Below are 25,081 nucleotides of genomic sequence, written 5' to 3'. Positions count from 1 at the left end.
CTTAAGATGAGCTGTGATGGGTAGGGTGTCCCAAAAGTCTTGGTGCAGTTTTTTCAGGTTTGAAATGCTTCTTCCCACCTCTCCAAATCTTACATCAGTGCATAGCCCATATCCCATTTCTTCATGAATCTTTTCACTGAACCTGCTCGAAATGATCTTGACTGAAGTTTTGTGACCCTCATTGTCTCTCCTTACCACTTACTTGTACTGACTTACTATCTGATACTTTTTTATTTTATCTTCTCATGTACCTGTCTTATCTCCAACTAGAATAACAGCTCCCCTGAAGGTAGTGACTTGGTTCTATTTCTTTTTATTCTTTGTACATGGTAGGTACTCTCAAGAATTTGAGATACCTAAATCAAAAGTTAGTAGTTTCTTTCTATGCCTTCCTAGCATTGCTCTTATTGCAATCTGCCCTGAGCCTATCTGTAACATAATTTATTTTAGAGAGAAAAATGACCAAAAATAGGAAGTTAGCTTAAAGATTTTGTATTGTTTTTGTGACATACCTACCACTAAAAATTAAGTTAGGACTTACTGATTTTAAATGCTAAATTGGAGATTTTAATTTTGTTTGACATCAAATGGTTTTTTACTATAATATTGAATATCGGTAGTTACTGGATACCAAAACTTGGTAAGGAGAGACAGTAAAGGCCATAAAAGTTCAAAGTCAAGATCATTTCCTGTAGGCTCAAGTGAGAAGATTCATGGAAAATGGGATGTAGGCTAGGCATTAACGTAAAAGTAAGATTTGGATAGGTGGAGAGAAGAGTGGGAAGAAGTTGTGAAAGATAGTAGAAGTAGTAAAAGGACCACAAAAATACTAACTACCTTTGGACTTGTTAACTCCATGTAGTATTTATGTCCTTGGTTTTTTAGTTGTACTTTGACAAGATTTAGTATCTGGGAATTTCAATATGGAGTATCAAATCATTTCCTTTAAACTGTTGTCATTTTATTATCAAGTTGTCACTTCTAAAGCTGAGTTGTTGTTGACATTATTGTATAGTCCAGAAGAAAAAATTAACTATGGAGGAATTATTTTTATTTTTTATTTATATTTGACAAACTTTTAAATTTCTATTTGACAAACTCAAAAGGAAACTAAAGCAGTCAATAACTGAATAGATTATTTATAGAAAATAATAGCAACACAGCTATTTTTCTAAAAGAAGGGAGCAAAAGATAGAAAAGAACATTTTTAAAATATATTGTTCCCTTAATGGAATGATAACTGTTTATTAAAAGGCAGGTAGTTAAGTAGCTGACTGTGGGTTATTGACAACATGAGATTCAATTAAAAAATTACATTAAACTGTCTCAATTGGGCAAAATTCAAATTTCAAAAATTTTTCTGTATTATTTGGTAATCATCATATATCTTTTCATTTGGCTACTCCCTCATCAGTTTTGCCTATTATAAATAAAAGTTTATAGGAATATTTACTCTCTGAATTAGAATTTTTTTAAAAATGCATGTGGATGATGGGACTATCAGCTAATGCCAGTAATGGTGACCTCTAACTAAATTCAGATATTAGGCTCAGTTCAAATTTTAGACATACCAAATATAAATGTATGGAAGAATGATAGCCTATTTGTGGTAATAAAGATCTTTGATATTATTTTTTAAAAATCCTGATTAGTTCATAGAAGCACCTATAATACTTGTCTGTGAGGCCTAAAAGTTAATGTAACCATTGAAAAAGTGATTGATATGTTGACGTAGGAACCTAGTTTTTGGTGGTGGGGAGAGAATACTAATAGAGCCAACAAATATCTAAATATTTCTCATGTGAAAGCCAATGTTAGGCACAAGGGATACAAAAAAAAAAAACACTGAAATAATCCTTGCTGTAGGACCTTGGCTTTGAAGCTAGAAGGGATCTTAGAGGTCATTTTACAAAGGAGGAAGCAGTCTGAAGCTGGATGACTTGCCCAGCCTTATACCAAAGGCATCACAGCAAAGATTTGAAAAGACCCAAGCTTTACTGATTCTAGATCTAGTACATTCATAATAAACATTTTACTATGGAAAAAACAGTATGTGTACAGGTAAGTAAATTCACTGTAAATTGGGGAGGGAGAGAATATTAACAACTGGGGAAAGGATTCCCAAAGGAAGTAACATCTACATAAACTGAGTCTTGAAGAAAACTTAAGGATTCTGAGAGGTGGGATTGAGGAAGGCGTATATTCTAAGTATTACGCACAAATGCAAGAAGGAAATTTTGAGTTCTGAACCTTGCTAGTAGTACAGTTTGTACTAGGATGTGAAAAAGTGTATTATGAAATAAAGGCAGCAAAATATGCTACAGTCAGATTATGGAAGGGCCTTATTAAATGTCATGCTGAGATGAGTGGCATTCTAGAGGCCACAAGGAGACCACTGAAGGCTTTTGAAAAGATAACATGTCCAGATCTATTCATTAAATCCATTATTTTGATGGCTTTGAAGAGAATGAATCAGAGGAAAATACTGGAAGCAGGGGAATCTATGAGGACAATATTTTGATAGTTCAGGTGAGGGATGAAAGGAGCCTGAACTATAGTGGTGGTCATGGGGTATAGAGAAAAGAGGAAGGGATAAAAATTATTATGGAGAGTAAATCTACAGGACCTGGCAACTGACAATAGGGAATCAAGAATCCTGAGTGAATAGAAGGATAGTAGTACCTTCAATAGAAATAAGGAAATTTGGAAGAGGGGGAAATGTTATTTTCATTTTTGGAAATGTTAACTTTGAAATTCTGACAACATCAAGGCAAAGATTCAGGAGGCAACTGGCAACAAATGACAGTAGTTTTGGAGAGAATGATGGCATTCCAGATTTTGGAGTCAACTGTATTGGGATGATAATTGAATCTGTGGAACTTAGGAACACCAAAGAAGGCTCTTAGGACAGAGCCTTGAGGAATATCCATATTTGGGGGGGGGTATTAAGATATTAGATGATAATTCAGCAAAGGTGATTTAAGAAAGAATAGGGGACATTTAGGTGGATAGAGCCAGACCTACTGACAGGAAATCCTGTGTTCAAATCTGGTCTTAGATGCTTCCTAGTCTGGGACCCTGGGTAAGGCACTTAATCCCCATTGCCTAGCCCTTACTGCTCTTCTGCATTGTATATAGTGTTGATTCTTAGAAGGTAAAGGTTTAAAATAAAAAGACAAAATGGTCATAAGTAGAAAAAAAAAAGAGCAGCCTCAAGGAGAGTATCCAGGAGAAAGGTATGGTAATTAGTATCAGAAGTTGCCAAGAGGTTAAGAAGGATAAAGACTAAAGAAAAATAAATTAAGTCTTTGGTAAACTTGGAGAGAGAAGCTCCACTAAGCTTGGAGGGTCCATGGCCAGATTTAAGGACTTGAGAAATGACTAGATAGTGGATATAGAGAATTCTTTTGGGGAGTTGTGACAGGAAAGAAATAGTATGACAGCTTGAGGTTGATAGTATCAAGGAATGGGGACACATGAACATATTATGAACATAAATGGAAAGATGGAGGAGCCAAGAGCTAGGGAGAAATTGAAGATGGGGAAAATGGAAGCTTATGAATTCTAGGAATAGATAGGAGAGAGAATGGTACCAAAAGTAAAAAAAAAATTAATTAGATGAGGGCTTGCCTCTGCCTCAGGTAATAGAGCAAAGGAGGAAAGATCTGAACAGGTAAAACTATGTAGGGGTTTGAGATATGGAGTGGGGAGAGACAAGAGAACTTGTGTCTGTTGGCTTCAACATTCCTCAGAGTAGGAGATGAAGCAATCTACTAAGAGACAAGAGCCTGGGCACTACATTAGGGATTTGAGAAACTTTAAAAGTCTTTATAAGAGATACGGTTGTTGGGATAGCCAGGTAGCTCGATAGAGTGCCATTAAAGATTAAGAGCAGTTGGGTTGTACAGTGGAATGAGTGGTGGCCCTGGAGTATGGAAGACTCAGTTTTCTGAGTTCAAATCCAGCCTCAGACATTTCCCAACTGTGTGACCCTGAGCAAGTCACTTAACCACAGTTGCCTATCTCTTGCTACTCTTCTGTCTTAGAATTGATGTAAGATAGAAGGTAAGGATTGAAAAAAGAAAGAGAAATATGATAGGGAAGAATTAAAAGGGCTGCCTCAAAGTAACAAGGACCTATTTTATTAGATAATATGAATCTGCAGTAAACATGTCTGGCCAAGTTGTATAGTACTAATGCCTTCTTTTGGGAAGTTGAGTAGAAGCTGGGAAGATAAATAGTGGAGGTTTACAGAGTTAAGGATTAGGGAGGAAGAAAAGGTAAAGGAGGACTTTGGAGTTATATTGTGGATTAATTCAGGATTGAAGGCATGAATATCTTTATTTTTTAAAAATATCTTTATTTTTAAGAAAAATTGATATATTTTATCTTTTATTTTTATATCACCCACACTTTGCCCTATATTTTCCTTCCCCTTTCCAGTGATATACTTTAATAACAAAGAACTTTTATTTTTATTTTATTTTTTCCCATGGTTACATGATTCATGTTGTGTCCTTCCCCTCTGCTCTCTCCCCTCCCGGAGTTGACAAAGATTCCTGGGTGGTACATGTATTATCACTCAAAACCTTTTCCCATATTACTTATTTTTGTAATAATCTTTTAAAAGTCAAAACTCCAAATCATATACCAAATAAAAAGTGATAAATCGTGTTTTCTTTTGCATTTCTACTCCCACAGTTCTTTCTCTCAAGGTGGATAGCATTGTTTCTCATAAGTCCCCCACGGTTGTCCTGGATCATTGTGTTGCTGATAATAGCCAAGTCTATCACATTTGATCATCCCCCAATGTTTCAGTTACTGTGTAGAATGATCTCCTGGTTCTGCTCATTTCACTTCATATTGGTTCATGTAGATCTTTCCAATTCTTTAAGAAATCATCTGGTTTATCATTCCTTATAGCACAATTCCACCACCATCAACTACCAGAATTTGTTCAGCCATTCTTCAATTGAGAGACATCTCATTTTCTATTTTTTTGCCACCACAAAAAGCGAAACTATAAATGTTTTTGTACAAAGAGATGCATCCCCAATTTTTTTTTATCTCTTTGGAGTACAAACCTAATTAGTGGTATTGTTCAAGTGGTATGATCAAAGGGCATACATTCTTTTAAAGCCTTTTGGGCATCATTCTAAATTGTCTTCCAGAATGTTTGGATCAATTCACAACTCCACAGCAATATGTTAGTGTCCCAATTTTGCCACAACCACTCCAATATTTATCATTTTCCTTTGCTGCCATATTGGCCTATCTGATAGGTGTGAGGTGGTACCTCAGAATTGTTTTGATTTGCATTTCACTGATCAGGTGTGATTTAGTATATTTTTTCATACGATTATTGATAGTTTTGATTTCTTCATCTGAAAACTACCTATTCATATCCCTTGACCAATTAGGGGAATTGGGGAATTAGTAAATTGGGGAATGACTTGATTTCTTATCAATTTGGCATTTCTTTATATATTTGAGAAATCAGGCCTTTGTCAGAGAAATTTTTTATAAAAATTTTTTTCCAGTTTGTTGTTTCCCTTCTAATTGTCACTACATTGGTTTTGTTTGTATAAAACCTTTTAAATTTAATATAATCAGCTATTCATTTTATATCTTCTTGTAAGTTCTCTACCTCTTGTTTGGTCTTATTCTTCCCTTCTCCATAGATCTGACAGGTATACTATTCTACATTCACCTAATTTACTTATATCACTATGTTTAAGTCATATACCCATTTTGACCTTATCTTGATATAGGGCAGTGATGGTGAACTTTTTAGATACAGTGCCGGGCCCTGCCCCCCCCCCCCCATACTGAGTGCTGTGCCTGCTCCCCCATTACCCCACACATTGGAAGGAGAAAGTGTTCCCATTGGGCTGCTGAGAAGAGGGGTGGATGATGTGAAAAAATGTCGTCAGGCATGGTGGAAAGGGGGAAGAGAATAGCTCCACCCAAATCCCTTTGCCTTTCTAGTAATGAACTTGGGGTGGGGTAGGGAGGGCAGCCACATGCCCACAGAGAGTGCTCTATGTGCTATCTTTGGCATAGATAGACCCATGCTATAGATTTGCCATCATTGGTATAGGGTGTGAGATATTATCTAAACCTAATTTTTGCTATTCTGTTTTCCAATTTTCCCGTCAGTTTTTGTCAAGTAGTAGTAGTAGTAGTAGTGGTGGTGGTGGTGGTGGTGGTGGTGGTGGTGATAGTCTTCGGTGACCGAGAATGACAATTGTCTTTGTGCATTATCATCTATTGATGTACCCTCATGTGGCTTTGGAGTCCAAAGGCTGAGGCGCAAAGTTTGTGGCACATGGGGCATGGGACGCCAGTTGTTACGGGAGGTGCGGGTGTGGCCTGGTGTCGGCGTTCACGCGCAGCGGCAAGATGTCGACGTCGTTCATCTTCAAAGGTGGTGGCGGCATGGTGAATGTGGGTTCTCCAGCTGCTTCTGTCAGAGGCAGCGAGTTCTAGTTGCTTTGGTGTCATGCCAGCCCACTTCAAGTTGGACTTTAGCTGATCCTTGAATCTTTTCTTTGGTTGGCCTTGTTTCCTGAGTCCAGCTGACAGTTCACCATAGAATACCTGTCTTGGTATTCGCTGCAGGTCCATGCGGATGATGTGTCCAGACCATCGTAGCTGGGTTTGGAGGACCATGACTTCGATGCTGGTGGAGTTGGCTCTGTCAAGGACTTCCTGGTAGGTGATTCGGTCCTGCCATCGGATCCTCATGATTGACCGGAGAGAGCGTTGGTGGGATTGCTCCAGCTGTTTCATGTGCTTCTGGTACAGTGTCCATGTCTCGCAACCGTACAGGAGTGAGCTGAGGACCACTGCGTTATACACTTTGAGCTTCGTCGCAGTGCTTACACCTCTGTGTTGGAGGACTTTGCAGTGCAGCCGCCCGAGTGCCTGGCTGGCCTTTTGGATCCTGGCATTAATCTCGTGGTCTAGGGACCTGTCGTTGGCGATGGTGCTGCCCAGGTACTTGAAAGTGTTGACGTTAGAAAGCTGCATGCCGTCGATTGTAATGCACGGCTGGTTAGTTGTCCTCCCTGGTGTGGGATGGAACAGCACCTCTGTTTTGCTGAGGCTGATAGTCAGGCCAAACAGTTTTGTTGTGGTAGAGAACCTGTCCACAATGGTTTGAAGATGATTTTCTTGGTGGGCCATGAGAGCATAGTCATCTGCAAAGAGAGCTTCCAGGATGAGTCTCTCTGTTGTCTTTGTTTTTGCAGTCAGGCTGCGAAGGTCAAATAGTGAGCCATCCAGTCGGTATTTGATGTAGACGCCCAGGTCTAGATCCATCACAGCATGTCGTAATACTTGGGTGAAGGATAGGTTGAATAGCACTGGAGCGAGAACACAGCCTTGTTTTACACCATTGGAGATGTTGAAGCGATTGGAAGTCTCTCCACCAGATAGGACTTCCCCTGTCATGTCGACATGAAAGAGCTGGATCAGTTTGACGAATTTTGCTGGGCAACCGAGCTTGCTGAGGATCACCCACAATGCGTCCCTGTTCACTGTGTTGAACACCTTTGTCAGGTCTATGAAGACAATGTAGAGACTCAGGTTCTGCTCAAGGCATTTTTCCTGCATTTGCCTCACCATGAAGACCACGTCGATGGTGCTGCGATCTGGTCGGAAGCCACATTGTGATTCAGGCAGGTTCTGCTCTGAAACAGATGACAGGAGTCTGTTGAGTATAACACGGGTGAGGATCTTTCCGGCAGTGGAGAGTAGTGAGATGCCTCTGTAGTTGTCACAGGCTGCTCGTGAGCCTTTGTTCTTGTATAGGGCTACGATGGAGGCATCTCTGAGTTCTGGGGGCATGTCTTCCTCTTCCCATATGCTGGTCAGCACTATGTGGAATTCCTGGCAAAAGTTAAGGTCCCCCACTAGTATAGTCTTACTGTATATTTCCTCCTTAAGTTCCTTTAGTTTCTCCTTTCAAAATCTGGATACTATACCATTTGGTGCATATATGTTGAGTAATGATATTTCTTTCATTAACTGTACTCCCTTTGATCAAGATGTAATTACCTTCCTTATTTCTTTTAATCAAATCTATTTTTGCTTTAGCTTTGTCTGAGATCATGATTGCTATTCCTGCCTTTTTTTGACTCAGTTGAAGCCCAATAGATTCTTCTCCAGCCTCTTAACTTTACTCTGTGTGTGTCTGCCTGCCTCAAGTGTTTTTTGTAAATAACATATGACAGGATTCTGGTTTTTAATCCATTCTGCTATTGAATACTGTTTCATGGGTGAGTCCATCCCATTTATATTCACAGTTATGATTACTGTCTGTGTATCCCCTCCATTTTGTCTTCCTCTTTTAATCCTGACCTTTCTCCTTTCACTCTTTCCCTCCCCTCCAGTGTTTTGCTTTTAATGAGTAATCCCCTTCCCTCTCCCTCATATCACTCCCCTCACCACCACCCCATTTCTTATTCCCCTTCTACTTCTCTATAGGCTAAGATAGGATTCTATACCCCAATGAATCTGGATGTTCTTCCCTATCTGAGCCAATTCCAATGAGAATAAGGTTCAAGTATTAACTGTCACTGCCTTCTTCCTTCCTTCCATACTCCACCCCCATACCTCTCTTTATGTGATATAATTTACCCAATTTTCCTTCTCCCCATTTTTCTTAATCCCATGTAAGTTTCACAAAATCTAAGACTTAGAATATTTTGAGAAACAAATTTCAGGAAAAGAAACCCTCTAACTCCTTGAATCAAGAAAATGAACTGTTCAGAGAAAATGCCATAAAGAAACCTCCACTGCATCAGAAGATCTGGAATGAACTTCAAGATGTAATTGATTGAATCCCCTTCAGGGGGTTGAACACATTTATTCTGAATGTAAACTCTTATGTGAAAGAGGACTGCTCCCTAATTGGCTTTTTGCCAATGCACCTAGCAAACATTGGTTTTGTTCTCTCTTTTTTATTTCTCTCTTATCTCCAACTCCTTCTCTTAGAAAGTGCAACATTGTATGCACCTGTAGCTAGAAGATTTTTAGAGGTATAATCTGGTTATGTTAAATGATTCATTGGGGAAACTAGTCTCCCAAAGAATCCAGGGGGGATTGTGAAGAGTGAATCAAACTTTGTCTATCAATCAGCAATTTTTAAATGAATCAGTCAAAAACTTAAACACCTCCACTTAACACTAAGAGAGTTTGCAAGCCACTTACTAAAGTGGATGACAACTTCAGAGGCCACCCTGGGCAGTGCTAAGCAAATTGAAAGACTCCAATTGGTTCCTGTAAAGTGAAGGAAAAGACAGGAAGTGATGTGGAAAAAGGACGATAAAAAGTCCTGAACTTCCTTTTGAGGGAACCTTGGACTTTGGCTTTTGGATTGCTTCTTGGAAGACTGTTCCTGAATCTTCTCCTTTGGACTTCGGTCTTCTCCTTTGGAATTCATCTTGGCTGGATAAGTAGCTGGCCTTCCTTTCCTGGCTTCTGGAGAGATCGGTTCCAGAGATCCCTGCTATGGCTTTGGAGGAAGCTACATTGGTGGAACTCTAGCTGAAGATACCACCAGACATGGAAAAGCCCTTGCGGTGCTGAACCTCATTTCACTGGAGAAGGGCTAGTAGAGTTGTTAAAACCTTTCTCTTTAGCTACATTTTTTTCATTTTCACTCTTTCTATCTTTGTAAATAAAGCTATTAAGTAATTTTTTGCTTAAGTCATAATATCTATATAATAATATTATATAAATTGGCGACCACAATATTACTTTGAAATTCTCATATTTAATATAAAACCTAAATTTAATTTCTTACAATCCTATCCTCTTTTTGACTTCTAGGGTGTTTGGTTTTTTTTGGCATATCATCCTAAACAGCTTAGTACTTAGTGCTCTATGCATACTTCTAACTGCTATGATAATGATAACAATTTTTACGAGCTATAGATATAATTTTTCCCTATAGGAAAAATATGTAATTTGATCTTATTAAAGCCCTTAATTTTTTTCTCTTTCTTACTCATCTTTTTATGCTTGTCTTGAATTTTGTATTTCAGCATCATATTTTCTGTTTAAATCTGATCTTTTCTTCAGGAATGCTTGGAAATCTTCTATTTTATTAAATGACCATATTTCTCCCTAAAAGAATATAGTCAGTTTTGATGGGTAGGTGATTCTTGGTTGTAAACCCAGTTTTGCCTTCTGCAATATCATATTCTGAGCCTTCTAGTCTTTCAATGTGAATGCTGCCAGATCCTGTGGAATCCTGAGTAGGACTCCATGATATTGGAATTGTTTCTTTCTAGTTGCTTGCAGTATTTTCTCCTTGGCCTAGGAGCTCTTGAACTTGGCTATAACATTCCTGGGAGTTGACATTTGAGAATTTATTGCAGGAGGTGATCTTTGGATTCTTTCATTCTCTATTTTACCCTCTTCAAGACTATCAGGGCAGTTTCTTGGATAATTTCTTGTAATATGTTTAGGCTTGGGTTTTTGGTCATGACTTTTCAAGTACTCTAATCATTCTTAAATTGTCTCTCCTGGGTCTGTTTTCCAGATCAGTTGTTTTTTTAATGAGACATTTCATATTTTCTTTTATTTTTTTCACTCTTTTGATTTTGTCTTTTTTAAAAAATGTTTTGTGAAGATATTCATTTCTATTTGCCCGATTCTAATGTTTAAAGACTGAATTTATTCCATGGCCTTTTGATCCTAATTTTCCATTTGGCCCATTCTTCTTTTCATGTAACTCTTTTCTTCATTGGATTTTTGTGCCTTTTCCAGTTGACTACTTTTGCTTTTTAAGCTGTTATTTTCTTTTTCCCATTTTTCTTCAATCTGTCTTATTTGATTTTTAATTCCTTTTTGAGTTCTTCCAGAGGATGAGCCCAACTCCCAGTTGCTTTTTTTTTTTAAGGTTTTTCTTGTAGTTCCTCAGATCCCATTATCCCCTGTTGGTTCTGCTCTTTGCTCTTTTTCCCCATATAAGCTTTTGATAGTTACTTTCTTTTTCTGTTGTTAACTCATTTTCTGAGCTTTTTTTTTTTTACACCTCAACCTGGTACAGTCCCTGTCCTGGGATTCCAAATTCAGCCTATGCCTAATCACAGAACCTAGCATGGTTAGGTCATCTACCAGCACTTCTCTGTGTACAGCTTTGTGTCTGATCCCCCACTTTTCCTGTGTAAATCAACTCTCTATGCCTATCTTTCAAATTGTGTTCCATAGAGGAGCTCGTGATTCCATCTCCTTTTTGGGTTTAGGTTCATCTTTTTGAAGTACTTTTTAAGGATTGGTCTGGAAGGATAGTCAGCGGTTTTGACTTTTGCTGCTACTAAGCTGCCATCTCTACTCCACCCCCCCCCAACAAAGAATTTCTAAAAGAAATCAGTAAAACCAATCATAAAGAAAAAATTGAAGTTATGTTGTTGGACACCTGTGAACTCTGACTTTACAAAGGAGGATTTGGTGTCACTTCTTTTTACTTTGAGCAGGATGAAGTTTTTTCTTTATAATTTTGCAACATTCAATTTTGTTCGTTTTGTTGTGGGCCTTTTAATTTACATTGCTGTAGTCATTCTGTATATTGTTTTCCTGCTTCTATGTCACTCTATATAAGTTCATATAAGATTTTGAATGTTTCTTTATATTTATCGCGTTCATTTTTATTATTATTACTTTATTGAGTATGGTAGTTTTTACCAAGATGTAATTTTTTTCTTCCTTATCTCATGATTAGACCAATTTTTACTTTTGCTTTGTTTGAGATAATTGCTACCCCTATTTTTTAAACTTTAGCTAAAGCAAAATAGCTTCTACTCCAGACTTTTACCTTTACTCTATGTGTGTCTCCTGTCTTTAAATATGTTTCTTGTAGACTGCATATTATGAGATTCTGATTTTTAATTTACTTTAATATCCTCTTTCATTTTATGGGTGAGCTTATCCCATTCACATTCACAGTTATGATTACTGTGTTTCCCTCCATCTTATTTTATTTTTGTTTATTTTTCTCTTTCTCTCCTTTTAGCCTTTCTCTATTGTCAAATGTTTTATTTTTTACTACTTCACCCCCAATTCATCCTTCCTTTTACCTGCCCCCTCCCATTCTTATTCTCTCTCTCCTTTGTGGTAGAGGCATGGAGAGAAACTGAGAGAACTTGTAAACCACGATGCAAGAACCAGGGTTCCAAATGGAATGTTCCTAGGAGTTGGCAGTTTGAGCTGACAGGGGGAGGGGACTGGGAGTCACTATCTCTCCCTGGAGGTTGGAAAAACTGGCTGAAAAATCCTTGTGGGGCTGATTTGGTTTTTGGGGTTCTCTGGCTTTGGACAGTTGAAGTTGACAAGAAGGAGAAACTTGGCTTTTGAGTTGGTGGTCTATATGAGAGTTAAGCTGGCCAGGGAAACTGGGAGACTTTGAACTTTGTTTCTCTCTGGGCTTGAAGCTGAGAAAGGAGACAAGCCAAGCTGAAGGAGAGATTTTTAACTTTGTTTCTTTCTGGGGTTAAGCTGAGAGACCTTGCTGAATTTTGTGAAGAAGAAGAAAGATGATTTTGAAAAGGCTGCTGTCCTCCATGTCCCTAACTAAGAGTCACATTTGTGACTTCCCAAACCCACAGTTTTATCTCATTTAGATTAGGGAAATCCTCATCCCTCTTACCTCAGTTTCCCATCCTGTTATCACAATAAACCCCTTACCTGAGGAAAAAAAAACTAGAATATTTTATAGTCCACTCAGGGGGGGAGGGAGGAAGACAAAGGCTTCCAGAAGAGGGTGGTTAAGGGAGAGGGTGAGGGAAGAAGGAGGTTAGGAAATAGATTGATCTATCAGCCATCAGTAGGCAAACCCCAGAGTATAACCCAGTACCTATCTAGAGCAGTATCCCCTGTGTACCAGCATCCCTCAGCATTTCTTGTTTCTACCTCCATTACAAATAAGCAGCCTTAGGTCCCTGTAGCAGCTCTCTCTAGTCACAGCCAGAGAACAGCAGTCATTGCAAAAGAATCAGTTTCCCCTCAGTTTACCTCCTCTATCTCAACAAGTAATAGTTTTCCATCAGTTTACTTTTATTCTATTTCACCTTCTAGCTTTCCTATTGAGTTGGGATAGTTTCTTTTTTTCTTTAAAAATTTTTTTATTAATTTATTTAGTCAATTTAGAACATCCTTGGTTCTGTGAAATTTAGATTACTCCACCCTTCTTAGATCTTACTTTATGGAGAAGATGAAATTGTAATCTGATTGAACCATGAAAGTACTTAGTTCTTACTTCATAGTGAAGCTAGTACTTTAAGTTAAGTTTATTTTAAGATCTTAATACAAAAATGTGTTATGTAATTATAAAGGTTAAATTAATCACAAAAAGGTTAAGTAACTAACGGAAGGTGAATTTAACAAAGAAGTGTTAAGTAACTCAAAAGATATAATCTAATCAAAGTAGATGAGAACTAAAGAATGGGCAGTCCTGGAGAAAAGCCTCTGATGTGATTGGTAGACGTGAAAATTTAGAGGAGGGGACACAAGAGTAAACGGTCTATATATTTCGTGTCACTTCCACTCTCCGATACCTTTTGTGGTAGAGAGGTCGCTGGTGGCAGCGTGCTGGGCCTTTCAGGATCTTGGTGTGGCTATAGCTATTGTCCCATTCAGTGGTGAGTTTCTGCCCGAGTTTTTCCTCCTTTACTTTCCAAACTTTATCCTCTTAGAAGCCTCTAATCTCCTTCAGAGACCTAGCAGCAGAGATCTTGAACTCCCCCTGGCACAGGCCAGGCAGGAGAAATCCTATACCCTTTTCCCTCTTTCTCCTTAAAATCCTTCCCTCTATATTAATTAAAATTACCATAAATTTCCAGACTGACAGGTATTTTATTTGGGATTTTTCCCCTGTTGACCAATTAATTCAGATTTTAAGTCACAATCCTAAAATTATTTCCACAGTCTGACTAATCCACAAAGGTTGTGACTAGGACCCTCAAATTTCTGTGAACTCTCTTTCCTTTCTTTCTTTATTACTTACTTAAACCCGCTTTTTAAACAGTTTGAAACACAGCTGCAAGAGTAGGTGAGTATAAAACGTTTTTATTTCTCTCGTTTCTCCTTAATTTAAATTGAACACAGCTGTTTTGTTTTTTTTAAACCAAAAAGCGGCAGGACTGGGGAAGCTGTTTAGCTAAAAATCCCCTTTCCCTCAGAGAACAAACAACCCAATTAGGCAACCCTCATTGACAATACTGCCTATATTACCCTTAATTAGGAGTGATGGAAACCTGGAGAGAGTTTTGCCCTTGTCTTGCTCCCGAAATGTTTTGTGAAGCCCGCTAGGAAAATAATTGCAATATATATATATGTGTGTGTGTGTGTGTGTGTGAATACTACATTCTTTGACATTTATATGGTGGTTGAAGAATTAGGGACATTTAGGAATTCAAGATACCTCCAATTTTTTATGTTATTAGGTAATGTCATTTTTGTACTCCTCAGTACTATGTTGAGATGCTAACATTAAAAAAAAAACTATTTGAAGCTGAAATGCAGAACAACATGCAAAATTCCAAAGCTAAAATACAAGAAATTATGCAAAAATCTGAAGATAAAATACAGAAAATTATGCAAAAATCTGAAGATAAAATACAGGAAAACATAAAAAAAAATTGAGGCTGAAAAACAGAACATGCAAGCCCAATTGGATAATTTAAAATGCTTCTTACAGGATCAATTGGCAAACATCCACCCCATCAAAAACATGTCTGAACCTGACACACCTGTTTCTGAACCCCTAACTGAGGAAATTCCCTTCCCTGAAATGGAGATGGAAAATACCTTTCCTATAGCTCAGCTAACAGACTTGTTCTCTCATGGTCTGCAAATCTTGGCTGAACTTAATCTACAAGGCCCTTCTCCTGAAATCCCAGTTTCTCCTGTTCCTTCTCCTACACAAAAAATCAGTCCAGCCCCAAGGAAATCTCATGCTTCTAAAGAAACTCTTCTTAGTCAAACTGACCCACAGGTACCAAATTAGAGGCCTGTTTCCTCTAAGAGAAGTACCTGAAATTGGACGAAATGGGGATGTGGTGACTTTAAGGCACAATATACCATTTACTCTCCAAGAAATAAATGAATTTACACAAAATATTCCCACATATGAACAAGATCCCTTTCTGGTAACCAAAAAATGACAGACATATTTTTTCAGTATAATCCATCTTATAAAGATGTTGAAAACTTGCTACAGGTTTTTTAACTGAAAGTGAGAACAATAAAATAATTGCTAATGTTAATAAAACCCAGGGGTACAATGCAGCACACTGGCCATCTCAGGATCCCGAATGGGACTATAACAACTCTGAGGATTATTTACAACTATACCGTTTTAGAGAGGCCATCTTAACAGCAATGAGAGAGTGTGCAGACAGTACAGATAAGTGGACAGAATTTGAAAGGATTAAGCAAAATGAGGAAGAGATACCCTCCAGATTCATGGACAGAATAATGGAGTTTGGATACCTGGATTTTGACCTATCTAAATAAAATTGCATAAGACAAGTTAGAAGGTACTTTGTCAATAACTCTTGCAAAGTGATTAGGGATTATTTTAAAACACATTGCTAGAGATGGCCGGAGATGGACCTTGAATAATTGGAAAAAAACAGCTCTATATGTTTCAAAGGGAAACAAAGAAAAGGAGGAAGAAAATAATGATCTCATGGAGGAAATGAAGAAAGAATTGAGATATTTAAAAGATAAGATTGCTAAACTGGAAAGTGGGCATAATACAATGGCACTTGCCTCTCTCCAGGAATCTAATTATCGATCCATTACCTGACAATTCTGTGAGAAGAAAGGCTACAGAATGATAAGGTGTAGAACTTTATTCAAGGCATTCAGAAGGGATATGCAGTTTAATAATAACTACAGAAGTGATAATTATAGAAATAACTATAATAATGATAATGGAAACCACAACTTTAGGAATAGATAGTGGGAAAATGATAACTTAAACCAAATGACTCCACAACAATAAACTTAAATGGTGCTCATCCAAAAAATACTTGGGGTGCTAATTTCCCTGGGGGGGGTGCTTCTCAGGGGGTGCCATTCAGGGAGGTGCCCAAGGAACTTCCCAAATACAATGAAGGTATGGGGGGGGGCTGGGGCACAAGAATCAGAGGATACAACCTTTGATTTTCCAGACCCTGATGTCCTACTACCCGTTGTCCCTATCCACTGTGCCCCCTATATTAATGAGCCCCATGTTACCTTAAAGGTGGGTAACACCTATTATGATTGCCTTTTAGACACTGGAGCTTCCAAGTCTGAATTAAAGAGTACACCTGATTTACATTGTTATTACATTGGCTCAGAGAGTTTAATGAGAGTGTCAGGAATATCCCAAAGAGTTAAAAAACTTTCCCCTAGAATAGTGTCTGTAGGACCCTTAGAAGTACAACATGCTTTCCTTTCGATGCCTGACTCCCCTTTAAATTTGCTAGGGAGGGACCTTCCATGCAAACTCAGAGCCACAATAACTTGCTCTCCAGCTGGTTCCTTATCATTGGAAGTACCTGAGGAATCTTTAAATTTACTCCCTGTAATTCTCTCAGAGAATCAGGAGGGGAAAGAGCATTTCACCTTTGCAATACCTGAAGATATACTGGAGTCTCTTTGGGCCACATCTTCTTCAGATGTAGGCTTATCTGCTGTTCCTGTGCAGATAAAAAACTAAATCTAGCCCACCTCCTTCCATTCCTCAATATCCCCTCTCAAAAGAGGCAATTGAGGGTATTACCCCATAATAAACCCATTAATTGACCAAGGAATAATAATCCCTTGTAAATATGAATACAACATGTCCATTCTGCCCGTTAAAAAACCAAAAAGGGGACCCTATGGCAAGCACCTCTATAGATTTGTACAGGATCTGAGGGCTGTGAACAACCACATTATAAAAAGACATTCCATCGTTTCCAACAGACATATGATTATTTCTTCTATTCCTAGCACAGCTACATACTTTACAGTGGTAGACTTGTTATATTATTTCCCTCCCTCTTCCCCCACCCTTCCCTCAGCCAATGCACAATTTCAGTGGGTATTACATGTCCTTGATCAGAACCTATTTCCATGTTATTGGTGTTTGCATTAGAATGTTCATTTAGAGTCTACCTCCCCAGTCATATCCCCTCAACCCATGTATTCAAGCAGTTGTTTTTTTTTCTGTGTTTCTACTGAGTTAGGATAGTTTCTATAACCAACTGAGTGTGCATCTTAGCCCTGCTTTGTATCCATTCTGATAAGATTAAGTTTCAAGCATTGCCTGGGACCCCCTCAGTTCTTTCCCTGCACAGTATTAATTAATGCTTCTCCTCATGTGAGATAATTCTTCTCTATCTTTTTCTCTTTTCCAAGTGTGTTTTTTTTCTCTTATCCTTTAATTTTTTTTTTATATCATCCCATTATATTCAATTTACTCCTGGCTCTTTGTCTATGTATGTTCCTACTCACTGCTCTAATAATGATGAAGTTCTTAGGTATCTTCAGTATCCTAAGTACTTTAAGTATCTTAGGTCTATCTCAAGTATCATAGGTATCTTAAGGATCTTAATTATCACTTTTCATTTTGTAATATAATCAGTTTGACCCTGTTGATTTCCTTGAGTACCTTAAGTACTTTAAATACCTCAAGTATCTCTTATATTGTAGTTACCTTAAGTATTCTCACCTTCCCATATAGAAATATAATTAGTTTGAACCCATTGAGTCCCTTGAGTTTTCTCATTTCAGTTTACCTTTTTTACATTATTCTGGAGTGTTGTTTGATCATCAAATATTCTTTCAGCTCAGGTCTTTTCATTAGGAATACCTGGAAGTCCTTTATTTAATTAAATATCCATTTCTTCCCCTGGAATATTATGGTCAGTTTCATAGGGTAGGTGCTTCTTGGCTATAATTCTAGATTCTTTGCCTTGTGGAATATCATATTCCACACCCTCTGATCCTTTAAGATAGAAGCTACTATATCCTGTGTAATTCTAACTGGGGCTCTACAATTTGAATTTTTTTTCTGGATACTTGTAGTATTTTCTCCTTGGCCTGGGAGTTCCAGAATTTGCCTATAATGGTTCTGGGAGTTTTAAATTTGGAATCTTTCAAATGATCAGGAGATTCTTTTGGTTTCTATTGTCCCTTTTTATTCAAGAACATTAGGACAGTTTTCCCTGATAATTTCTTGCAATATGCTATCCACACTCTTTTTTTTTTTTGATCATGGCTTTCTAGCAGTCCAATAATTCTTAGATAGGTTTATTATTTTTTTTTACAGCACAGTAATGTTCCATTAGATCCACATACTGCAATTTTCTTAGTCATTCCTCATTTTGATGGGCATCTACCTCGTTTCTAGTTCTTTACTCCCACAAAAAATGCTGTATAATATTTTGATTTGTAAAGTCTTCCTTTTTTTTTTCCCCAGAGACCTCTTTAGGGTATAGAGCTTGAATAATCCAAGGTATTACTTTTAGAAGAGGAAGGGTTGAGATCATAGCATGCCTTGAGCATTCAATATTAAAAATTAAAATGGTTGTGCACAATCATTTAAATAGTCTTTATCCCTGAGTTATTTTCCCTTAAATAATTTTTCACATAGTTTCATTCTGATGAAAGTTTGAGTTATAAATCTATTTTCAACACTGACTCATAAATGTAGTCCAGAAAGGGGCAATTTTAATTCTATGATTGTTGTATCTGTCTTATTAGAGAATATTAATCTAATATAGTAGATATCTTTAGTATATAAAAAATAACTGAAACTGAGTTATGTAGGTTTCCACAGAAATCCCAGGCCTGGGGTTTTCATATTTCAACCTTATTTTTTCTACTTTTCTCTATCAAGAATTCATTTAGTATTTTAAAAAATATTTTTAGAAGGCTAAGTCATGGTTATTTTTGTTAATTTATAATACTGCCTTCTTACCTACGTAGTCTGATATTTTTTAAAATTTGAAATGATTAAACTCTTGTTTCTTATCCTTTTAGAGCTTTTCAGAGTATTCAATTGGGATACATCGATGTCTTACACTATCTAATAAAAGGCCACCAGATTGATCCTTATGTTGTAGATGAGAACAACCGAAACATGATATTTTTATCCGTCATACATAATCAACCAAAGATTCTGGAGTACTTTTTGGACATGGTCAGTTGAGAGGGATAGTTAAAATAGTTAAGTAAGATCTTAGGATATCATAAAATATATCTTAATTGGAAACTGAAGATTCTGTTTCAAACTTCTGATAGGTAGGGCATTAGACTTTACTAATTCACAAAATATTTTATAGGTAATATGTAGTTTTGATAAGCAATTATGATAATTTTTATTATTTTCTGAATAGGAAGGTATCCTAAAATGGGAGTGAGATATTTAAATATCACCTCTAACATTTATTTAGTGTATTGCCAGGGACTGCTCACAATTGCTCTTAGTCTGTTTCCTTTATAAAATGAGGTTAATAATCCTTGTTGTTTCTACCTTTTTGAATAAGCTTTGAGGGAAAAATGAGATAATGATTGTAAAGCACCTTGTTAACCTTAAAGTGCTATGTAAACCCCAGCTATTATGGTTATTGTTATTAGTTATTATTTATTGAGAGATTGCTGACATAGAACTTTGAGTACTGTACTTTTAAGGAAGGGCTGGTTTCAAATCTTTTCAAATAGTTTAAGTCACCACATTATTAACTAGGGGACGACTGGCAAGTCATTTAACCTCTGAGCCACATACAGTTTCCTCTGAATACCAATGGGCTGTGTACCTACTGTAGAAAGGAGTTGTAAAAAGGGAGGTGAGATTTTAGATGATAGATTTAGTCAGAAGCACCCTTGGTGGCCATTTAGTTCAACTCATTTTTTATGTGTTTAAGATGAGGAACAGAAGCCCAGAAAGCTCAAATAATTTGTCCAAGATCACACAGGTGATAAATAAGAGTCAGGATTTGGACCCAGGTTTGATGATTGCAAATCCAGCACTGTTAGCTAATGTGTAGGAGGACCTCATGTCGTGTTATTTCTATACCTATTGAATGCTGTTGTCTTGAAATATCTTGTTACTTAATTAGAAAGCAATACATAACTAAACTCATGCCTTTGCTATGAAAAATGAGCAATAGGGACCTATGTCCTTTTTGGAGATTTTTGTCATTGCTTCCTCACAGCCTATAATTTCCCCCCAATTTCTCTTCCAGGATTCTCCTATTCCCAATGTAAACCAAGCAGCAGAAAATGGAAATACCCCACTTCATGCTGCAGTCAACATTAGAAAGACAGATATCATGTCTCTTCTTTTGCGTTTTGCTGAAATTGATGTCAATGCCCCCAATTACCAGTGTAATGGAGCAACAGCTTTACATCTTGCTATTGTTTATGGTAAAGCTGTTCACATTTTATTTATTCTGGTCTCATCTAATTTAGATACTTGTTGGCATAGATGTGTTTTTTGACATTGCATTGGAAGAATTGCTATCCTAAAACTGAAATCTTTTGGTCTTTCTAGTAGATAGAGACTTGAATGTCAGTTAACTGATAAAATATTGTAGGCATAGAACTAAGCAATTGCATCAAGAAATTTGATGTTTAATTATCCATTAAATGAAATAAAAAATGATTTATTATGAGTAGGGAATAAATCCTTTACTTAGAGAAATAGTATGTTAACATTAGCATATTATTTATAAGATAACTTAAAGCCTATAAAATAGTATTTTATTCTCATGTAGGACCTTTGGTTTGGGGGAATCAACACTGAAATATTATTTCATTAAGACTTGTCTTCCTTAGTTCAAATCTGGCCTCAGACACTTAACCTTGTGATCCTGAGCTTTACCCTGTTTGCCTTAGTTTGTCATGTATAAAATGAGTTGGAGAAAGAAATGGCAAACTACTCCAGTATCTTTGCCAAGAAAACCCTAAATTGTATCATACTTAGATACATCTGAAATGACAGAAGAGCAACAAAGTTAAGATAACAATAAAGAAGTACATATTCATTAAACATTTACTTAAGCTTGGTTTTGGTATGAAGATGGAAATACAAAGAAATGCAAAAACAGTTCCTGCCCTCAAGGACCTTCACATTCTGTTGAGGGAGATAACTTGCAATCAACTATTAAACAACTGTTATTGTGTATAGAAGATACAGGTAGAATAAATTGTAGGTAACCACTGAGGGAGGGCAGGAGCTCTAGAGGGATCAGAGGATACTTTTTGCAGAAGATGGGATTTTACCTGAGACTTGAAAGAAGCCAAGAGGCATCCTGAGTTGAGCTTGGAGATGCAGTGCTGTGGACAAGTAATGGCCAGAAGATTTGTGTTACTGGATCATAAAGAACTTTGAGGATAATAATATATAAAAAGACTGGAAAGGTAGGAAGGGGCCAAATTATGAAGGGCTCCAGATAAAATGTTATAGTTGATTGTGGAGGTCCTAGGTAAAAGATAATAATTCAGTTGCAGATTTTATAAAATAAATATTTAGAATAAGATCAGGGCTTGAGATTGAGTTCATATATTTTATTATACTGTCATCTTTCTTTTAAATAGGCAAACAAGGTTCATACAACTTGCTTAGGGTCACCCCAATATGAGTGTCTAAAGCCAGACTTAATACTCTCTTAACTGTACACATTTGTTGTAAAATAAGCAAGCTACCCAAAACAAAAATATTTAACTTATGGTATATGACAACACACATCTGTTCAACTTGACCATGGTTAATTATAGGCAAAATCTAAAACTTAAGGAAAATGGTCTCCTGAGATACTTCAGAATCTGTGATCACTTAATGAAGGTCCTAACTTAAAAAATGGTATCTAATTATAGACAGTTTTTGTGCCACATATATGAAATATGATTATATCTGGAATATTTTTATTGCTTTTTTCTTTATTTAGGACATCTGGATATTTGTTATTTGTTGCTTAAAGCTGCAGCTGATCCAGAAATTCAAATGGGAGAATTGACACCTTTGCAACTTGCTCAGCATATGGGTAATAAAACTATAGAAAACCTAATAAGGTTTCATGTTAACAAATCGAAAAAAGGAAAATAAAACATTTTCAAAACAGGAAATTTTTAAATCCCAACCCTTTTTCCCCCATTATGCATTTTACATTTCAGTTATTGTGTTGTTTTTTTCTTTTGAGAATGGCAACTTGCCCATACCTTTTTTTTTTTAAAGAATGCAAATTCCTTATACAGAGCAGAAAATTCTTATATCAAAAGCCACTTCCTTCTGTTATTTTATCTTCTTCCTGGTTTTGTCTAATCACATCCAGATTACAACTTTGTTTCATAGGGGTGTTCTTTTTTTGTTTGTAAAGAAATATTTTAAAATTTTAAAACAAAAACAAACTCTCCAAATAACTTAAAATTTGCTTTTTAATCTTTGATTTTGCTGCCTTGATCTGTTTGCAAAGGCCAAAAGTTTTGTTCTTAAGCATCTTTTCTGATATCTGAAGATTAGCTTAAATCTTCTTAAACAGTGGTCTGAAATGTAGCTGCATTTCTTTCTGTTTCATAAATGGCAGAGGAGGGAGATAAAACTAAGAAGACTGCTGCATCAGGTTAACATTTAAGACCTTATGAGCATATATATGAGCTTTCTAGTTTTGCTAATTTTGATCTTAATTGTTTTTATGGAGTATTTGCTCATTTATAAAAAAATAACTTTTTAGGAGGATGATAAATTATTAATCTGCATAGTATGGTATATGTTATTTTATAAGACTAAAATTATACTAAACCCACTTCTTGGCAAAGATTAATTTATAGGAAGATGTAGCAATCTTGTTTCCTTAAGACTTATTTATTCTTAGAAATAATGCCACAGAGTCTACTCTGGTGTTACGTGAAATACAATCAGCTCAACTGTGATTATCCATGGCAAATTTAAAACCAAAGTTTGGATTTCTTGTTTTCTAGCAAGTTTCTGAGCCTGCCTTACCCATTGTTTAGTTTGTACAGAACAAAATGTGTTCTGATTGTTACATTGGAAACATCATTGAGTCAGACAACTTCGCTTCTAGCATCAACTCTGCTTACTCACTTACTGTGTGACCTTGGGCATATCATTGACCTTTTCTGGGCTATTATTTTCTCACTTGTAAAATGAAAAGTGTTAGACTAGATGATCTGTCTCAAATCTCTAAAATCAATTATTCCAATTTTAATATTAGCTTAAATGAAATATAACTAGGAAGTTAAATCAAGTCGTCACCAAAGATATTTAGAGTACAGTTTTGTTTGATAATTGTCATTAATCCCCTTTGGTAACTTGAAAAGTTAGTAGAATCTTAGACTTGAATAGGAACCTTAATTTTCTAATGTGTCTCATATATGACATTCTTGAAATGTGTTTATTTAGCCTGTATTTGAATGCTTACAATGATTGGAATCTCACTACTTCATGACACAGCCCATTCCATTGTTTGATAGCTCTAAATATTGGAAAATTCTCCATTATTTTGAGTAAAATGCCATCTCCTCTGCTTATTTGTCCTAGCTCTGGAGTAACACAGAACTAAATTAGTATCTCATACCATATCATTTGTAGTAGGTCTGTCAAATTACATATTACAGTTTTTCCAAAATAATTTTCATTTTATTGGTGTGTGATTCCTCAGTAGGCAGAAAATTCTAGATGAAGATCTTTATTCTATCACATTATTTTGTAATCAAAATGAGAGAAATTCTATTGTATTAACCTTTCTTTTCCTTCTATGGAGCCTCTTGGCCCTAGAAAGTCAGAATCCTTTAGTAGTTACCTAACCCGGATTTTCTTTTTTCTTTAATTAAAAACATATAATAATAACATTTATTAGAAAATGTTGTTTTTCCAAGACATACAAATATACTTTTCTCCCATACAGCTATACTTTCCTAAAATGGCTAAGCAAGGCTGAAAGTAGTACATGGTTGTGGTAGTGAAGCTTAGTAAATAGTCAGAAAAATCTTGGTTCAAATTTTGCCAGACACATTTCAACTTTGTGACCATTGGCAAGTAACTGCCCTCAGTGCTACAAATAACTTTCTAGTTGTAAATTATAGAAGGACAGTGTACTGGACCAGTCTAGATCAGTGGGAAGTATTTCTTTACCATGAGTTTCCCCATATTTAGTCTGCTCTCATCCCCAAAAATCAGTGTATACATGGATCTACTTTTTTTTTGCTGTCTCTTCATCTAAGCCTTCCCATGTTTTTTGAATTTTTCATATTCTCATCATGCAGAAACATCTTATTATATTCATTAAAAAAAAACCAACTTACCTTCCACCTTAGAGGTAATACTGCTTATTGGCTCCAAGGCTGAAGAATGGTAAAGGCTAGGCAATGGGGGTTACGTGACTTGACCAGGGTCACATAGCTGGGAAGTGTCTGAGATCAGATTTGAACCCAGGACCTCCCATCTCTAGGCCTGGCTCTCAATCCACTGAGCCACCCACCTGCTCTCCCTATTATATTCATTTTTGAGAGGTCTCTGTGATTTTTTTTAAACCCTCACCTTTTGTCTTAGTCTCAATTCTAAGACAAAATAGCAGCAAGCAAGGGGTAAGCAATTGGAGTTAAGTGACTTGCTCAGGGTCACACAGCTAAGAAGTTTCTGAGGCCATATTTGAACCTAGACCTCTGGTTTCTAGACCTAGGGCTCTATCCATTGTGCTTTCTAGTCCACACTCCCCCTCCTCCCCTTGTGATTTCATCCATATAGGAAGCTCATGCAATGGAATCTCCTGTCATCCATGCAAATAGTTTATCTGTAACTTGCTTTTAGAGAGTTGCTTGATAGATTAAGTGACTTGAACCTGGATCTTCAAGACTGGAAGAACAACCTGCCATTCATTAAGATATGCTGCCTGTTCCTTTCATTCACATGAGAGATCAATATCATCCATTTTCCAGTCATTGGTCATAGTTTGATTCCCTTTTTTTCTTTTTAAACAAATGTGAACAATTAAATAAAAAAGAAATAAACCTTACATAAAACCATTCAATATTTATATGTTGATAGTTTAAGGATCTGTGACTTTTGACAGTG

At 36.6% G+C, this 25,081-nt stretch overlaps 1 protein-coding gene across 8 annotated transcripts in view; it reads left to right on the top strand.

Moving 5' to 3' along the window:
- Positions 1–22,116, top strand: part of LOC103102040 (small integral membrane protein 10-like protein 2A) — a 154,098-nt gene extending 131,982 nt beyond the window's left edge. For 5 of the 8 annotated variants that reach the window (XM_056804357.1, XM_016423888.2, XM_016423889.2 and 2 more), the window contains 3 exons: positions 19,030–19,189; positions 20,235–20,415; positions 21,939–22,116. In XM_056804357.1, the coding sequence (XP_056660335.1) occupies positions 19,030–19,189; positions 20,235–20,415; positions 21,939–22,096 (499 nt within the window). In that variant the 3' untranslated portion in view covers positions 22,097–22,116. Of the gene's footprint in view, positions 1–19,029; positions 19,190–20,234; positions 20,416–21,938 lie in introns of those variants that run through there. The other 3 variants (XR_008913352.1, XM_056804359.1, XR_008913351.1) reach the window with 2 other exon arrangements.
- The last annotated feature ends 2,965 nt before the right edge of the window (positions 22,117–25,081 follow it).

This window comes from Monodelphis domestica, chromosome 7 (assembly GCF_027887165.1).
Source record: "Monodelphis domestica isolate mMonDom1 chromosome 7, mMonDom1.pri, whole genome shotgun sequence".
Lineage (NCBI taxonomy): Eukaryota > Metazoa > Chordata > Mammalia > Didelphimorphia > Didelphidae > Monodelphis > Monodelphis domestica.
The sequence above is the reverse complement of the archived record's forward strand: the minus strand, read 5'-3'. Positions and strand labels throughout refer to the sequence as shown.